The sequence below is a fragment of the Vulpes lagopus genome, chromosome 6, assembly GCF_018345385.1.
Source record: "Vulpes lagopus strain Blue_001 chromosome 6, ASM1834538v1, whole genome shotgun sequence".
Classification (NCBI taxonomy): domain Eukaryota; kingdom Metazoa; phylum Chordata; class Mammalia; order Carnivora; family Canidae; genus Vulpes; species Vulpes lagopus.
Window position 1 is genome coordinate 895,306 of NC_054829.1, and position 17,966 is coordinate 913,271.

General features: G+C 63.6%; 2 protein-coding genes across 7 annotated transcripts; one reads left to right on the forward strand and one right to left on the reverse strand.

Annotated features, from left to right (window-relative positions):
- The first annotated feature begins 431 nt into the window (after positions 1 to 431).
- CDCA4 (cell division cycle associated 4) lies at positions 432 to 8,636 on the forward strand. Of its 6 annotated transcripts, none has more exons than XM_041759730.1 (3): positions 432 to 491; positions 3,376 to 3,565; positions 6,251 to 8,636. In XM_041759730.1, exons 2-3 carry the CDS (start codon positions 3,563 to 3,565, stop codon positions 6,983 to 6,985), a joined length of 738 nt encoding a protein of 245 aa, XP_041615664.1. In that variant the 5' UTR covers positions 432 to 491; positions 3,376 to 3,562; the 3' UTR covers positions 6,986 to 8,636. The 6 variants fall into 6 exon arrangements, 5 of the variants coding, with proteins under 5 accessions (XP_041615664.1, XP_041615665.1, XP_041615663.1 ...); XM_041759729.1 differs by having other exon boundaries at positions 436 to 491; positions 2,079 to 3,565; XM_041759728.1 differs by lacking the exon at positions 432 to 491 and adding an exon at positions 515 to 2,245.
- A 2,650-nt stretch (positions 8,637 to 11,286) lies between these two features.
- CLBA1 (clathrin binding box of aftiphilin containing 1) lies at positions 11,287 to 17,382 on the reverse strand. The gene is made up of 5 exons (XM_041757746.1): positions 16,909 to 17,382; positions 15,667 to 15,812; positions 14,153 to 14,282; positions 12,966 to 13,076; positions 11,287 to 11,972 (listed from the first exon to the last, which is right to left on the reverse strand). Exons 1-5 carry the CDS (start codon positions 17,182 to 17,184, stop codon positions 11,808 to 11,810), a joined length of 828 nt encoding a protein of 275 aa, XP_041613680.1. The 5' UTR covers positions 17,185 to 17,382; the 3' UTR covers positions 11,287 to 11,807.
- Between the last annotated feature and the right edge of the window lie 584 nt (positions 17,383 to 17,966).

Here is a 17,966-nt window from a genome sequence, read left to right on the forward strand (position 1 = left end):
CCCCTCCTCTCCTCTCCTCCCTTTCCCCCTCCTTCCCCCCCTGCCCTCCCTGTCCTTCCCCTCTCCTCCCTCCCCATCCTCTCCCCTCCCCTCTCCTCCGTTTCCCCTTCCCCTCCCTCCCCTTCCCTCCTTCCCTTCCCCCTCCCCTCCCCCCCCCCCCGTCCTGCGCAGGCGCGCCGGGGCCGCGCGCGGAGACCTGGGAGCGGGCGGGGCGGGGCGGGGCGGGCCCCAACGGCCAACGCGTCCGCGCGGGAAGTCTCGCGCCAGGCCCCGCCCGCGGTTTGAACCGGAGGCCCCGCCCCCGCGCTCGGCCAATCAGCGTGCGGGGCGGCCGGCGCCATGGCGACCCTTTGTGGGCGCGGAGCGACCCCGCCCGCCCCCGCGGCCCCGCCCCTCCGTCGGCGGCGGGCTCGGGCTCGGGCTGGGCTGGGCTGGGCTGGGGCTGGGGCTGGGGCTGGGGCCGGGGCTGGGGCGCGGACGGCGGCGGCCAGGTGAGCGGCGGGCGGGCGGGCGGGCGGGCGCCCGGGGCGGGGCGGGGCGGCGGGGGCGCGGCTGTCGGGGCCGGGGCCCGGGGGTCGCCGCGCGGCCTGCCCCGCCCTCCCGCCCGAGCCCACCTGCGCGCCGGCTCCTTGTCCTTTGTGTCCGGGCCTCACTGCCTCGAGGGGGCCGCGGGGGCAACGGTGCGGGCCCCGGGGGGCGCGGGTGCTGCGGGGCGGTCAGCGGCGGTCAGCGGCCCCGGGCACGGAGGGCCCCCGCCCCCGCCCCCGCCCCCGCCCCCCGCGCGTGACCTCAGGTGCAGGCTCCGCCGTGTTTTCCACCCGAAGCGGAAATGCAGCACGAGAGGCCCCGCTCTGCCGTGTCTAGGAGGAACCGTGTCTCGGGAGGGCGCCAGGAAGTGTCCCCCAGCGCCCGGACCGTGTGTCCACCCCAGGCCCGGGAGCCGCGGAGCCGCGGGAAGACGCCCCGCGGGGGGCCCGGGCCCTTCTGCCGCCGCCCGACCGCAGGTTTTCCGGGACGTGTTTCAGAGACCGCCTGAGCCTGTGACCGAAACGCACGTTCACGTTATTTTGCCGGAAAAGCCCGAGTCAGGAGCGAGCTCGCGGGCGGCTGAAGGTCGTAGGGATGCGCCAGGTCAGGGCCGAGTGTGCCCGGGCTCCCCGGCTCCCCGGCTCCCCGGGCCCTGCTGGCAGCCCCGGGGCTGCTGGCCACATAGGGAGAGCCGCGGCAGGACAGGCAGACGCAGCTCCCAGGCCGGGCCCCCTTTGTCTTGGGGGCGCCCTGATGGGTGGGCACAGCAGCCCTCCCAGGCGCCACCCACCGCGCGGGACCCCTCCCGTGATCTCTGTTCCATCAACCCGTGGTCTGGAGGCTGCTGCACTCTGACCGAGGGCTGAACACTGATGGGCTGCTTGTCCCCTGACGTTGGAGGGTTTGGAGCAAAACACCCTTAACCCCGAGGAGGTGACGGGATTGAACTCCGCGGGACCCTCTGGCTGTGTGGGGGGTGGAGGTAATACCGACGCTTGCTTGTCCAGAACTGAACGGTGAGTCTGCTTCTGCAGTTAGGGCAGCCTGGGAAGCCTGGGGCCTTGTGTGCGCAGTTGGAAAAGTCCAGCCCCAGGCCCCTGTCGCGGGCTGCCCCAGGAGCTGTAACTTGGGCCAGCCCGGCCCCGGGGGTCTGTGAGCCCACCTTGTGCTGACTTTGTTGTAAACACAACTGTGCGAGGAGGCTGAGGCTCTCCGGCCCCCTTCAGCCTGACGCATCACCTCCGCACAGGCTCTGGGGGCCCTCCATCGGCTCCTGGAATTGGATGTGCTGCCCTCCGGCTACTCCTTCTGAAATCCTAATCGGCCCACGTTTGCTGGTACTGAGCGTAACAGAAATTAACAGTTGTTCAGGGGTTGGAACATCAGAAGGGAATAATTAGAGTGACTTTGAACACATACTAGTCCTGGCGTGCCGAGTGAGACCCGGCGCTTAGTGATGCACGGGAGGCCCTACCTAAAATGGTTTCAATTTAAGTGAATGTGGTAGCCTCCCCCGTCAACTCGATTCTGTATTTTTCTTTGTAACCAAGGTATCGTTTGCTTAATGCAATGCAGCGGGCAGTTAGCAGTTGTGCAGTTGTGTGGATCTGACAAGGACCGTGCACCTGTCCAGATAGGGTGCATTTCCATCATCCTGGAGACCTCCAGACCATCCCTGCCCCTCCGCTGGCAACCATTCTGCTATTTTACACCTTAGGTTAGCTTTACCTCTTCTCGAAGTTCACGTGAACAGAATTATAGGGTACCTGTTTCTTTGTTCTTGCTTTGTGCTTAGGCGTGGTGGCCGAGGTTTGCTCTCGTTCCGTAGATCAGCGTGAACTTTGTTGCTGGATTGTGCTTGGTTGTCAGACATACCACAGCTTACATGTCTGACTTGTTTATTTTGAATCTGTAAATAATGTCTACACCCGGGGTGGTGAACTGGGTTTGTGGCAGGAGTATGGAGCAGGGATAATGGGTGAAGTGGTGGTGGTGGGGGGGACTTGCCAGCAAACATGAGGAAGTCCATACAGAAAATCCTGGTGGAGAGTGAATTGATTCTGCTTCTTAGAAAGCAGCTTGATAATGTGGATCATGTGCCTGTCAATAAAGCCCCGGGTCGGAGCCGAGCGTCACTGTAACTGGGGAGATTGTGAGCGGTGCAAATGCAGGGAATAAGGCTCAGTTCCTGCGCTGTTTATCCTGAGGGTCGGCTTTTGCTGACATGGAAAATGCGGTAACCAAGAACAGCTCGCAGCGAGCCCTCATGCAGAGAGGAGGCTGCTTAGGGAGATGCTGGGAAGAACCTGTGTGGTGACTGCTTCTCTGAGGAGTGGGCCACGGTGATTTTTGTCTTGTACTTTCTGACGTTCTTCCCTATCATGTACAGTAAGCTGCGGAAACCAGGGAAGGGCCTGCATGAGAAGAGCAAAGGCTGTTAGTGGAAGTGGCTGCCGCCAGGGATTGGGCCACCTTCTGGCTTGCAGAAAGACACTTGGGGACAGGCGGGGGAGTCGGACTGGAAGGGCTTCCGGGGCCCCTGATGGGGTTGCAGCCTGAGGAGCCAGCCGCCCTGGTGGCTTTGTGGGGGGAGCACGTTTGGATTTCTCTAGGAGGTGGGGACAGATACTAGGAAAGCCGTCTGTCATTGATGAAGTCCAGACCCTTGGGGGTGATTGTTACAGAAGTCATTGGTGTCCTGGCCTGTCATGGAGATAGAAGTCTGACGTCCTGGGCCGTGTTAACCTTGAAAATGAAAGTTCGTTATTTCACTAGCAAAAAATGGGTTTATTTGGGAATAACAATAGCAGTTCAGGGTGTAAAAATTAGTAAAACGATGCCTTTTAGAATGGCATCAGGAGGCCGGCAGGAGGAGCGCTGACACCCACCACTCACTGACCGCTGCAGACCCCACAGGAAGGTGCGCCCCTTGCTCCTGGACACGCTGCTACCATCCCAGCAGGAGGAAGGAAGGTTTCCTCCTGCCCTGGCAACAGCCCAGCCAATGGGAGACTCCCGGCCCAGCCAATGACAGATGGTAAGCCGGCGTGAGGCTGCTGGGATCCCAGGAAGCGGAGGGTGGCGCGGGTGGGGGAGCTGGGGGTGCCCTGGGCACATTCTGGTGCTCGCCGTGGCCCCCGCCCCTCCTCTGGGCTCCCGCGGCTGTTGCTGCGGCTGCGGGTGTAGCCGGTGCCCGGTGTGCACTTGGGCTCTGAAAGCGACTGTACCCCCCCCCCCCCCCCCCCCCCCGGCTTCTCGGTGGAACGTGATGCTCCCGATCCGCAGGCCGCGTTGGCCGCCCCGGCTGTGGGTGCACCGGCTCCCCTCCCGCGGGCCCCCTGCCCGACGGCCGTCCGGAGGACAGAGATGCCGTCCGAGGAGCCCCCGCGGCCGCAGCCGGGCCCTGCTGCTGACTCGTCTTGCTGGGGGTGGGAGCGGGGCTCAGGCTCATCCTGTGATTCCGGGGCCTTCAGTGGCCCTATATGAAATGGGCTGCGTACGGACTTGGGGTCTGAGGCCCTGAAGACAGGCACCCCGCACCCTGCACGTCCTCCCCAGGCGGCACTAGTCCCCCATCATCTCACCGAGATTCTCCGTGTGCTCATCAGTGTTAAGCAAGTGACCTTTACACAAAGATTGACAGAAAAAACCTGTAAGAGTTGAGTCTGCAGCCATGAAACACTCGGATCCTTACTGTCGTAGTGAGTGAAATCTTCACGCGGTTGGCAGTAGCTTTTTCACTCATTTGTTTAAAAATAGGCAACAAGTCAGTGTGTGGCAGGTGTCGTGGTGGAAATGGCAGGTGGCTTCAGGGCCTCAGAGTCGGTAGGTCAGACCGGTCTGCTGCTCCAGGAGGGAACAAGCTACAGGCGCTTCGTATTGTAAACTTAGTTTCAAATAATTACAGGTGGGACAGCCGGGCGGCTCCGCGGCGTGACCCCGTGGCCCTGGGGTCGGGTCTCAGGGGAGCCTGCTTCTCCCTCTGCCTGTGTCTTTGCCTCTCTGTGTGTCTCATGAATAAATAAAATCTCTTAAAATAAATACATACATACATGCAGGTGCACGGGCCGCTGTAAAGAACCGGCCTGGAGAACACCTGCCTCCCGGTGTCGGAGCTTCGGCAAGATGCCCAGGCAGCGTGTCCTGTGTGTGACCACAGAGCCGGTCGCGATCCTGCGTGCTCACACCGGGTTCTGCACCCTTAGAGCACACACACGGCCTCATGGACCCGCTACCCCCACCACATCTCTATGTCCTGTTCCCCAAATATGCGTACCACGCACACCAGTTTGAGGTTGGCTTTCTCTTGGAGCATAACTCCCCTAAGATCCCTCCAAGTCTGGTGTCCCTAGGGCCCTCTGCCCTCCTGCCCAGTGGCCGTGTGTGGCCGGTGCCCTCGGGTGTCGGCCACTCCCTGGAGCAGGGCTTTCCGTGTAGAGCCACCGTGAACATTCCTGTGCAGGTTATTGCATGAATGTTGGCTTTCCTTTGTTTGGGATAAGTGCCCCCAAAACACTTCATTTTAAAAATGTCTTAAAATGTTAAACATCCAGGAGATGAGATCTACGACACTGAGAGGAAACCCAGGGGACGGGGCTCCTCCTCCTCCCTGTTGAAGGGTGGGGCTGGCAGGAGGGAGTTCTCAGGGGCTCCTGGCAGGGGTGCCGAACTTGGGGGCCCGGGTGCAGACAGCACCGGCGCCACCCCACCCCACCCGGGTCTCCAGGGGCCCCGGGCTTGCCAAAGTCCGGCCAGCAGCAGCCCCAGAGAGCCACTGCATTGATCTTTCTAAAAAAGGAAATACAGAAATTTGCAGATTTGAAAGACCGTAATCCTCTTCGTGAATAACTCAGATGAATTATTGGAAATCAACACGGTTAGGTACCTACAAACCTGAGAAGAGAGACGCTTGATGCCTACCCCCGCCTCTGGTCTAAGAGGGTGGTCCTCAGGCTGCTCGCCGTGTGCCCCGCACCGGCTCTGGAGCCTCCTGGTGCCAGGCTGGGGGTGCGGGTGCCACATTGCAGCCCCTAGACCCGTCCTGCTCTGCCTTGTGATTCTCCGGAGCTCTCTCCGCCTAGAATCAGTTCGAAGGACAGTTTGCTCGTATTTTGGCTTCTGCGAGCAGAGGTAATGGCCTGCTGTGTGAGTGACACCAGTGCCACCCCAGAGCCTACGCAAGGTGCCTGGCCCCACCGGTGCCCGGTGAGATTGAGTCCCATCTGTACCTTGGGGGAGGGCACACGGTTGTAGGGAAGCCGCCCAGGGGCTGCCGTGAGCCCTGAGGGAAGAGCGGCTGCCAGTGCCCGGGACCCACAGTTGTCAGCTTGGGCACAGGCAGGTGGCAGCAGGCAGGCACCTGTCCCGCTTCCTCCACTCTCCTCCCTTGTGGGCCCGGTGGGCACCAGTGCCCAGAATCCGGGTGTAGCGTTCCAGCCTTGTTCTCGACGAGCGTGTTCCCTTACTTACAGTCCATTTCTCTTTTTTCTGATGGAGGCAGAGAATGGGGGGGCCGTGTGGCGGTTTAGAGCTCTGTTCTGTGTCAGGGCTGTCCCAGGAGCCGGGCCCTGCTTGGACACAGGCCCACGGGGCCACAGCGGTCATGTAACTGCAGCCGTCCCCTCCCAGGAACCCCGTCTTTGACAGTTGCAGACTGAGTCTCGGGGCAGGGTCTGCTGGGGACTCTGCAGTGTGCTAAATGGCATCTCCTTGCTTTCCACAGGGCACGATGTTTGCACGAGGGTTAAAGAGAAAAAGCGCCGAGGACGGGGAGGACGTGGAAGGAGGCCTGGGGGGCACCCAGGCCACGCCTTCCTACAGCCTGCAGCGCCAGTCGCTCCTGGACATGTCCCTGGTCAAACTCCAGTTGTGCCACATGCTGGTCGAGCCCAACCTCTGTCGCTCGGTCCTCATAGCCAACACGGTCCGGCAGATCCAAGAAGAGATGACCCAGGACGGGACCTGGCGGGTGGTGGCACCCCAGGCGGCAGGGCGGGCGCCGCTGGACCGCCTCGTGTCCACTGAGATCCTGTGTCGCTCGGTGCGGGAGCAGGAGGGGGAGCGCCCTGCCCCTGACGTGGGAGATGGCCGCACGCCAGGCCTGGTCCCGGGACTTTCCGCGGTCCCATCTGCACAGGCCCTGCGGAGCCCACAGAGCAGCCTCTGGGAAGTGGACAGCTCTCGAGAGAACAGAGGAGGCTTCCAGAAGTCACTAGATCAGATCTTTGAAACGCTGGAGAGTAAGACCCCTGGCTCTGTGGAGGAGCTGTTTTCCGACGTGGACAGCTCCTACTACGACCTGGACGCGGTGCTCACGGGGATGGTGGGCAGCACCCAGTCGGGCCACGGCAGTGGGCTCCAGGCCTTCACCTCTGCGGCCACCCCGCCTCCCGGCTCCAGCTGCAGGTCGGATCTGGGCGAGCTGGACCACGCGGTGGAGATCCTGGTGGAGACCTGAGAGGGCCCCTGTGCCCCGATGGGACACTTCACGGATGGGTTCGTAAGGCGTCCAGGGTGCTTGGCCCCGGAGTGCTCGCTGCCGTGCATCTGCGAGCTCAGCGCCTGGTTTGTCTGTGATGAGGAGAACCTTCCAGAACAACATCTAGTCGCCCTCTCCCCTTTCTTCCTGAAGGGGCTGCGTGGTTTTCCATTGGGCTGGTCACCCAGGCCGGCCGCTGGTGTCCTGCTGCAGCTCCGTGACCAGCCTGGTTTAACTTTAGATAGGTGAATTTTTTTAAATTAAGTTTTATATGTTTTGGGCAATATTTTGTCTTAAGATATATTTTTTAAACTTTTTATACTTTTATCTTTTTAGATTTTTTCAGCTATTTTCTTAAAAGTATATTTTTTCTATAAACATTTTCTGCTGCTACATTAGAAACTTATAACCTAAACAGTTGCAGTCGGTGTATTTCTTTTTATAAGGTTTAAATAAGGACTTTTTTACACGAGGCTTCACTACATTCTGTGTAGCGTACCTGGATCATGAATTTTCTCTTTATGTTGGCGTGAGCCTTCTCCACGTCCTGTTACAATTAGAGCACCTTGCGCTGCCCCACCTCTTATTCTTGAGTGTCATTACCAGATCTGCTGTGCCAGCCATGTCTCCAGTGTGGATCTCGGAGGGTTTTATTTATGCCTATTTATGTGTCAGTGTTGGAGGCGAGGGTCTCAGGCCCCCGGGGGCCTCAGGCGGTGCCTTCAGGGGCTCTGACTCCCGGGCCCCCTCCTGTACGTGCCCTGCCACCGTGGAGGCCCCGACTGGCGTGGACATTGATCAAGGGAAGCGTCATTAAAATGTGGTGAGGAGGCCGGGGGGCTCTCCCGCTGTCCCACTGGACATCAAGGATCGTAAGTCACAGGCCCAGCAGGAGAAGCTTCGGCCGGAGAGTTGGTTCCAGGCCCCACGGGAAGAAACCCAGCAGAAACGGCCAGAGAGGAGTCCCTGTCACCCTGGACTCCCACTTCTCGCCTGTGGACTTCTGTTCAAAACAGCCCTTCCAACTTCCTCCCTTCTCCATAAATAACGTTCCTCATTTGTTGGCCTTGCCTCTGGTTCTGCCACAGTGGGTTGCAATTCTCTTATCCCTGAATAAACCCATTCTGCTGGTAAAACGGTCAACACTCGCCTGGCCGCTGGACCCACGTTTACTGGGCTGGCGTGCACAGGCTGCCGGGGGCCCAGTGTGTGTGGGAAGGGTGCTGTCTGGGTACCGCGGGCCTGCAGAGCGCCACGCTTGCTCTGGGACGCTGGTGCTGGGACAGAACTTAGAGGTTAAGTCTAGAATTAAATTTGGACACTCCCTACATGTGACCTCCCAATCCCGGGGGCCGTTGGTGGGGTTGGTGGGGCAGTGCCACCTAAGTGGGCTCTGGGGTACCTGCGTGCGTGACCCCATGACGCTGTCCTGGACGCTAGGAACACTCAGACCTTTATTTGTCTCACTGGTTTACATGTAAGACCGCACTCTCTCCCCACCCCTGCCCCACTCCTGCTTCTGCCTTTCCTTCCTTACCCAGCCCTTGGCCAAAAAGACCTGTTTCTTTCCAACATGTGATCTTTCCTTAACATCAGCCATGTATGTGTCTATTAAAAATTATCCATCAAACCAAATGGAAATGTGTTCTTTATCAGCTGCATCATAATTCTCCGGGGGATCTCTTTTTCCTAGTTCAGTTCGGCTGCATTACCTATTGCACTTGGGTGTGTTAAATCGGCATTTTGCCGACCACCCACACTTCGTGGTTCAGCACCCGCCTCCCTGCCCCAGGTCTTGGGCTGGATTTGGGGACGGTGCCCTTGGAGGAGCCAGGACCAGGCTGAGACTTCCACCCACTGCCTCCTTCACATTCCATAGTTTTTTCTTATGGAAAAGAAAGTATGTTTTATAAGGTATAACCTGAAGCGGTGTGGAAATCAGGACACCCCTATAGAATGGCATCAGGAGCGCTCACTCCCACCACTCACTGACCACTGCAGACCCCACAGGAAGATGCGCCCCTTACTCCTGGACACACTGCTACCATCCCAGCAGGAGGAAGGAAGGTTTTCTCCTGCCCTGGCAACACTCCAAGCTCCCAGTTTCCTCCAATGGACTTGCTGTTTACAACACGCCCCCACCCGCCCCATCAAAGAGCCTCTACTTTGCTCTCAGGACTGTGGGTGGCCTTCCGGGACTCGTCCTGGAGGGGAGCTCTGTTATTCCCAGATGCATCCACCTGCCCAAGGGAGAAGCGCGGGCTTACCGTCTGGGGGACAGACTTCATGTCTTTCAAGGTCACATTCTGTGTCAACATCTGGGCGCCCACCTGGCTGTGGTCGGTAGGGCAGTTCCAAGGCTGTGCTGCCCCCCCTGCTGCACCCACCCAGAGCTCCCTCCTGGGGCCCCTCTGCCACCCCAGGCAGGCGGCACATGCAGCGTCCCCGGAGTGGGGCTGAGGACGGCCGTACCTCCACCACACCTGGACCAGGGACTCGGGCTGGAGGGCAGGAGGTCCCGGCCCCCAACCCCCCACCTCCCCGGGCCCCCCGCTCCCTGATACCCCGGCTCCCCAGCTGAGCCCCAACGCCCCACCTCCTCTGCTGTCCGGGCTGTGGCAGGGGACCCTGACCACTGCGCCGACCCACAGCCCCGACCCACAGCCCCGAGGTCACAGCGCCGCCCGCAGACGGGCCTGCGGTTGGAAGAGCCTCTTGAGGCACCTGCTGCGGATGTCTCCCGGGAGCTCTTCCCGGGAGCAGGTGACAGGGTGGAAGTACTGTCGCAGGGAGGCGGTGACGTCTGTCAGGAAGCCCGGGAGAGGCGCGGACGGAGGCAGGCGGCCGTTACGCAGAGAGCTGCTGCCCTGCGCTCTGTGACGTTTCTGGATCTGGCCTCTTTACATGTTTCCTTTTCTCATTATGCCTCAAGTTGCTTTCTGTTGCTAATTTTGTTCTTGTACTTTTGTAGTCTTTGGAGAAAAGGCCCCAGAAGGTATAAACTGCAGCCCAGCGCTCCGTGGGGAGGCCTGCTGCCGCCCGCCCCCAGGGGCCAGCCCGCCCAGGTAGCACCCAGCATGGGGCCCGCTCTCCGGCACCTGCTGGCACGTTGGTGCAAGTACGAGGCCGTGGGAGGCAGCCGGGCCAGCTGACCCGGGGGCTGGGGTCTCAGGAAGGCCGCAGCCGCTGGCGGGCGCTGGGCCCAAGAAGGGGCCGCCCGCGGAGGCCCCCCCCCGCCCGTCGGATGGATGACAGGCCTGAGAGCAGGGCAGAGGCCGTGGCCAGGAGCGCCCGGGGCGAGGGCCCAGCTGCCCACAGGGCCCCTGGAGCGAGCAGTAGGACCCTGAGCTTCCCCCAGGGGGGTCTCTCGCTTCTCCGGGCTCCAGTCTGAACCTGCCAGGGGCATGGAGCGGCCCTGGGGTTCCCCGCTCCAGCCCTGGGGCACTGAATTTAATCAATGTAGGTTCCTTGGGATCCGGGGCTCTGTGACTATTCTGGAGCTGCCCTGGAGCTGCCCTGGAGCTGCCTGGGCACGTTCTGGCCGGGGCACCTGTCGGCACTCACCCGCCCGGCTCAGAAGCCCCTCCTTGAGCAGACTGGCCAGACATCAGGACGCAGAATCAGAACCACACTTGACGTCTGCGTGGACACGGAGTGAGGAGCAGGCCTGGCCTGGGGCTTGGGGGGCAGGGTGGGGGGTGCTGGGCCGGCTGGGGGTCAGGAGAGGTCAGGGAGGGCAGCTGGGGGAGTTCAGCGCCGGGTCAGGGTGACTGGTGGGAGGAAGCAGACCATGGAAAGGCCTATTTTGAGTTCACGTCTGACTTTAAGGAAAGACTGGGACACGATGCGCATCCCAGCGGCTCTGCTGGCGGGGCCCCAGGGGTCCCCGGGGGGATGCTGCCCTTTGGGGAAAGCGTAGAAGAAAAGCAGTTTCCAAGTGTCCATCTCTCTGTGCCTGAAAGTGAAGACTTAGGGCACGTTTCCCAAACACCCGGCACTAAATCATCTGGTCACCCTTTAACAGAGCCTCCAAGCCACGCGGTCTGGCAGAGGGGGCGGAGGCAGGTGCCCTCTGCTGGCCACTCCGGGTCTGAGCCTGGGTTGGCGGAGCTGGGCCCTCCCAGCTGCACGGTGGCCCGGGTAGGAGAGCGCCAGGCACTCCGCCAGCCTCAGGTCCCCAGGCCGCCCCCGGAGGGCCGGGCGGGCTCCCGGGCAGGGGCGGGCTGCAACGGGACTGCTGGCACGGTCCCCCGACGGCAGACGAGTCGCCAACAACGTGGGCTTATCCAGGCCACTTTATTTAATAAAATTTTACAAAAACCCGTGCCTCAGCCGGAACCAGCAAAGCTTGCGCAGAGTCGGGGGGACGTCCGGACGCAGAGCCAGGCCGCGGGGCAGAGCGGCAGGCAGGTGCTCACGCTTCGCTCTGACCCACCAGGTACCCTGCCCCAGGTGGCAGCAATGCACGTGGGACTTCCTGAGCTGCAAACGGCTGCCTTCCGTGACGGTCCAGCCTGGTGTGCCCGGGGCGGTGCCACGCTGGCAGCCAGGCCCCTCATGCCACCGTGGTCCGTGTCAGGCGGGGGCGGAGCTCCTGGGACCCTGGGCGGCCCCTTCCTGTGGAGACGGCTCTGCCCGAGGACAGTCTTCTAAAGCGGTCAGACCCTGCCCGTTGGCGCAGGACAGGTTTGCCCCGGGCGTCCCAGGAAACATGCCCACGACGCGGTCCCGGGCTCCAGCTACCCGGCTGAGCCAGTAAGAAAACATAAAACTCCTCATAAAAATACCAAGTACTCCTGTTTCAGCAGACGTCACTATTAAACAAGGTGATCTTCAGGTTACGTGGATTGAAAATCTTCTTTTTCCATGGGACTGGGACGTACTGCCCGTTTCTGCGTAAGGGCGTCTTCAGAAAGAGGCTGCAGGCCAGCAGGCTCCCCTGGCCGCCGCCGGGCGGCCCCGAGAGCTGACGGAAGGGCAGGGCGCGGTCAGGGCCCGCAGACGCCAGCGGCCGCCGCCCCCCCGCCCCGTGGGGCTCCCCCCACTGCCTCAAGCTGCTGTCCTCGGCCGTCACCCCGGGCGTGTGCGGGATGGAGCGCACAGCTAGCTCCGCGGCTTCCCCCGGCGCACGGGGCACCACGCTGGGAGGACGGCGGGCTGTGTCCCCGGGCCCAGGGCCACGCAGGCCTCCTGGTCCCAAGTGATGCTAGGACGCTGGCCTGAGGGCCTAGGTGGGGTCACAGGGCCCCGGTGCTGTGGGTCTGGCCTGTCCTGCTCTCATCTGCAGCATCCACTGGTTCCGCTACCAGCTGCTGGGACGTGTGGGCTACTCTGGGTGATGCCGCTGTGGACGTTTCTAGACTGGCTGCTCTAAGGGGCCCCTGCTTGCACGTCTAGAAGCTTCTCTCTCCCACCTGTTGGGGTTCCCAAAGAGCAGATGGAGCAACGTGCTTGGGCATCCCTGGAGAGGGCCCCGGCCTGTGTGACCGGACGACAAAGGGCCTCTCCTGTGCTCCGTCTGCCCCGCTGCCCTGTGTGTTCCCAGCGGCCGCAGCAGCCCGGCCCCTCCCCGGCACACGCTCTCCACACCAAGCACCATCAGGGCAGACCCTGCGGTGGGCGCCCCTGGGTGCCAGTGTTCTCCGGGGCAGGGGCGCGGGCAGAGGGAACCCCACCTGTGCCCCGGGGCCCTGCCTGGCCCCAGGAAAGGCTGTGCCGGCCCTCAGAGGGGGGTGGGAGGGCCCCTGGCCGCGCGCCCCTCCCTTGAGCCTCAGGTGCGCCGGCCCTCGGCTTCCCTGCAGCCCCTGCGGCCGCCCAGCAGGCCTGTGACAGCTGCTCCCCTCCAGGTGCTCCGGCTGCCCCCGGACAGCAGCAGTGCCCGTTTGTCCCGAGTCCATGAGCCTCAGGTCGGAGGTGCCACCACGGAGGCCCCCGCGGCCTGTCCCGGGGGGCGGCTCACCTTGGTCTGGATCAGGGCTCTGCAGGGCTGCAGACGGGAGGGCGCGCCCGCTTCTTCAGGCTCTTTGAGGTCGGAGCATTCCGGAATGTGACCCAGGTCTCCCGGAAGGTCCTAGTGAGGCGAGCCGTCACCCAGCGGGAAGGAAGCTAAAGGGCCGCTTTCCCCCGCCCCCCGCCCCCGCCCCTTGCGCAGCCACTGGGAAACTGCCCCAGGGCTGGTCCCACCGTCCCTCCCTCCCGGCCCCCGCCCCCCTCCCTCCAGACCCCAGCGCCCTCTGCCTCCTCAAGTCCTCCCCGCTCCAGGGTGAGCCCTGCACCCCCAGCCCGGCCGCACCCTGCAGCCTGTCCCTTCCCCGTCCTCCCAGCTGTGCTCCTCGCACAAAGGCAACACGCGGGCGGGCTCACGGGGCCCCCGGGTCCCCACTGCTCGCGGTCCCCCTGGCCCGCGGCCAACGCAGCAGCCAGTCCCAGGGCCCCGTCCTCACGAGGCCGCCAGCCCGTTCTTGTGCCCCGTGTTCGAATATGTCCTTAATACTTGGGACACAGGAGAGTCTTTGCCAACTGGATCACGGAGACTGTTCTGGATACAACTGGTGGGGTCTCTGATGTCACGGTGGCCCCTCCTCGGCCACCCCTCACCCCTCTGCTTCAGCTGCGCTGGCTCCACCTCAGGCGCTAGGACCCACCTCTGCCTGCACTTGTGGCTTCGCTGAACCTGTGCCCCTCCCCGCACCCCCCCTGTAGCCCCTGAGCAGAGACCACTCCTGCCTCCTCACCCCTGCAGCCCCCCCCCCAGCAGAGGTTGCTCCTGTCCCCCCTCACCCCTGCAGCCCCTGAGCAGAGGCCACCCTGCCACCACCCCCACTACCCCCGCCAGCAATGCTGTGTCCATCCCTGCAGTCTGCCAATGTCCTGCCAGGACGCCTTCTCCACTGGGTGCCGAGGACTGGCCTGCACTTGGACATCTGTCAGCCTGGCACAGACCCGTCTCGCCCCTTCCCTGCCTGTGTTGCCTCATCACCCCCCTCCCCAGAAACCTGTGCATTTTCTCCCCCACCTCTGTCTTCTGGCAGCAAGGCCCCCCTACCCTCATGCTGTGTAGACAGCTCCCTGCGGCCGCAGGGTGGCCGGCAAAGTCGCTGCGGAGTCCAGCTGCACCCCCAGGAGCCCCGTGTACACCTGAATCACCTTCTGAGCAGCATCTATCCCAAGAACAAGAAAGAAGTTTTCCTGGCAACGGGACTTGCTCCAGAGGCATCGAGAGGCCGACATGCCAGTTGTGTTCTGAAGGGCTCTCCAGAGTTCTCTAGATTCAGAACTGGAAGAGACATACGTTAGTTAAGAGGTGACGGAGAAGCCCTCAGAACAGCAGCCGGAGGGCACCTGCCCTCGGAGGCCACGAGAACAGAGCACGCCTCCTCCGGGACAGCGAACACCCCAGCACTTGTGGCACCGCCACCCTCTGCCCCTGGCACCGCCGGGCTCATGGTCATGGCTGAGCGCTCCTCCAAGGGCACAAGCTCCTGGAGGCCTGGTACTACTTTTGTTCCTGATGATCTCGGGTACCAGAGATGCTCATCAACTCGGGCTGGAGGGGTGCCGAGAGGATGACCGCTGGGTGTCCGTCATGCAGTGGCCACAGTTGCCAGCCCAGTGCCTCCGAGGGAAGAGAGGGGTGCCCACGGACCACAGTAGGGCAGTCACGCTAAGCACCTGCTTCCTTTCCAAGCCGTCCTCACGCATTTACACCCCAGAGTAACAGCAATGTCCCATCTGGCCCCGCCAGATCTGACACCGGGGGCCCCTGTCTCTGGGTGTCTGAGGCTCATGCTGCCCCCGAAGGTCCTTCCACCTGCCTGCTGGCCTGGACCACACCTCGGGGAAGTGCCACATCTGGAGGGCACATGGCCCTCTGGGCTATGGTGGTGACAGCCTCCTGGGTTTCAGGCCTGTCCCCAGGTCCCTGCCGGGGGTTTCCTGGGGCAGGCACTGGCTTGGACCCCAGCGGTGGCCCTGACTGGGGCCGAAGCCAGAGCCCAGAAGGGCCAGTCCGCAGAACTCCTTGACAAAGAGGTCAAGCACAGGGGCCAGGGAAGCCAGCTCACACCAGCCCTCTCCTCCTCCTCCTGGGGCCTGGACCCAGAGGACCTCGGGCTTTTTGACCACTACACAGGATCCAGTGAGCTACACGTGGGTTCCCCGGGTGCCCAGTGAAAGCGTGTCTGAGAACATGGCCATCTGGAACAGCTGTGTTTGTGACAGGCCACAGGACTAGTCCCGGGGACCACCAGCCTTGCTGGCAGCACCCGGAGCGCTCAGGCTGGCTGACCCTGTGGGTGCAGACTGTCCCTGCGGGGCACTGGCGTGTCTTCTCTGTGCCTGAGGATCAGCGGGTCGGGTCCCCCGGGGCAGCGCTGTGCCACAGCCCAGGCCCCCAGGCCCTTCCACAGCCCCAGCACTCGCATTAAGACACAAGGAGCTGGCGCCCCTGGTCTGCCTTGCTCCAGGTGAACGCGGCTCTCAGCGGGCGACCGGGGCCAGAGCATCACTCCGTGGCACCCAGTCCCTGTGTGAGGACCCCCTGACCCCAAGGCTGTGGGGACTTCAGGAGAGACGGGCGCTCGGGAAAGGTCCACTTATCAACCAAAAGTATAAACTCAGACTCGCTGTAAGAAACGTCAGGCCCCGTGTAGGTTCATTACCACAGTGTGGGTACAGGTTCACGGCCAGGCTTCCCGTCGCTGCTTGTGCCTAAGACGTGGTCTAAGGGGGAGATGCCTTCAGCGGCCTGCGGGACCGGGACTTCTTGAAATGCAAACCTGAAAACGTCCGCGTAGCTGAGCGCGAGCTGAAAGAGAGAAACACACACACTACGTCACCTTGTACCCAACACGCGGTCTTGGTGCAAACGAAGCGTGTGAACAACCACATCGTTACTGGTGCCACGGCGGGACACGCTCGCTCCTGCAAGTCTCCGCCATGCACACTCCCGATGAGACGCGCAGGCACAGTGGGTTAGGGCACAATACTCATAAGCCTCGTCAGTGACTCACGAGAAAGAGGCGCCCCTGTGTCAACTGTCTGGGAAACCTAGCCACATGACACTCCGGGTGGCCCTTCCCGGACGGAGACCTGAGGTCGCAAGGTTGGGAGTTAGTGTCAAGTGCTGGAACGAGGGCTGTGTAAAGTCTGACAGCAAGTGCAGGAGTGCAAACTGGGGGGCTGGAGGTGAGGGCGCTGTGCAAGCTGGGGTCCTGGGGGCCCCGAGAGCGCTGGAGGTGTGCGTGTGCGCAGAGCTGCCTCCCCGGCAGCGGGGGGCGGTTTCCTTATTCCCCTGGTGTCTCTTGCAAAGCTCCCATCATCCTCAGACTGTTCCCTGACAAGTCCTGTTTCCAAGACAAGCGTCCTAGCAGGGTGGACTGATGAAGAGGGCGCCCCGCCGAGGTCCAGGGGTCACCGCCTGGCTCAGGAAGCAAACAGCTCACCCCTAGAACCAGAGAAACCTGTTCCCGGCCCTTCCCCATCTGACTGCTTTTGTTCTCCTGGTGCTCGGGGAGGAGGGAGCCCTTGGGGGCAGATGGTGGAGGAAGAGGAGGGATCAGGTGCAGTCACAAGACAGGTGGAACTGCTGTGAGGTCGGGAGGGGCAGAGCCAGGGGCCCAGGGGCCGTGCCCAGCGCCCGGCATGGGCCGCAGGCTGGAAGGGACTCTCGGGGAGGCTTTCTAAGGAAGCAGAGTGACAATTGGGACGAAGAGCCCTTTCCAGTGTGCCCTGAACTGCGGCGGGCAAAGTGGGCCTGCGGACTGGGCGCCCGGGGGCGGGGGCAGCGGGCACAGGGCGCCCAGCCCCGGAGGACCCCCGCCCCGTCAGGAGGGCAGCAGGGACGGGCCCAGGGGAGACGCAGAGCCGAGCCCTCCCGGGAGCCCGGGTCGGCCCGCAGATACCTCACGAGGCGAGCTGCCCGCGGCTCCCGTCCCCCCAGCCTGCCGCCCGGGACGCGGGGGGCTCTCCGGGGCCTCCGACTTTGCCGCGAACTGTCCAGCCTTGGCCGGGGCCTCCTGGAAGCCTTCGAACTCCCCCCAGGCGCTGCCGTGCTCCGCGGGCTCCGGGCCGCCCGGGGGCCGGGGGCCGGTCCTCAGCCCCTCCGCGGGGTCGCGGGGACACCGGCCGGGAGGGCGCGAGCGGCCAGGGCCTGCCCCCCGCTGCCGCTGGCCCTGCATGGCCGCGCCGCCGGGCCCGCGTCCACGCGCCGGGGAGCCGGGGAGCCGGGGAGCCGGGGAGGTGCACCCGCAGCGCCGCGCGGGGGCCTCGGGCCGAGGGCGGGGGCGGGGGCGGGGCGGGGGCGCCCCGGGCGGGGCTGACGGCAGCCGGGGGCCGGGCCGCCCGCTCCCGCCGCGGCCTGCGCGAGCCGCGGTCCCCACGCCTGCCCGTTGCCCGGCAACGGAGCGCGCCAACCCCGCCGCGGCGGCCGTCGTGACGTCAGCGCGCCGGCCCCGCCCGCCCCGCCGCGTGCTGCGTGTGCCCCGGCCCCGCCCTCGGCCCCGCCCCCGCCCTCGGCCCCGCCCCCGCGCGGCCTCTGCGGAGGGGCTGTCCCCGCGCCGCCCGCCGCCCCCGCGAGCCCCAGGGCGCGCTGCTGCCAGCTGGGGGGGACCTGCCGCCGCCACCCGCCCGGGGCCTCCCTGCCGGCCCTTCCAGGCCCTTCCAGACCCTTCCCTGCGCGCCCGCCCCCAGGCCCGGGAAATCCAGCCTGATGCGTGCACTGGACTCCGTCCTGCCCGCATGCACGACCCGCTCCCCCGCCCCCCCTCCGTGCTCCCACGTCTCCGCCCTGCGACCTCCCTGGGCCCTGTCCCGCTGGCATGAGCCACCTGCCCTCCCCGCTACTGACCATTCTAATTTTGAAAATTAGCAGATGAGATCATCCCGGCCGCGGGACAGCAGAGTCCGGCCCCCCGCCCTGCTTCCCGAGGGGTGCATCAGGCGGCAGTGCAGTGTGCGAGCA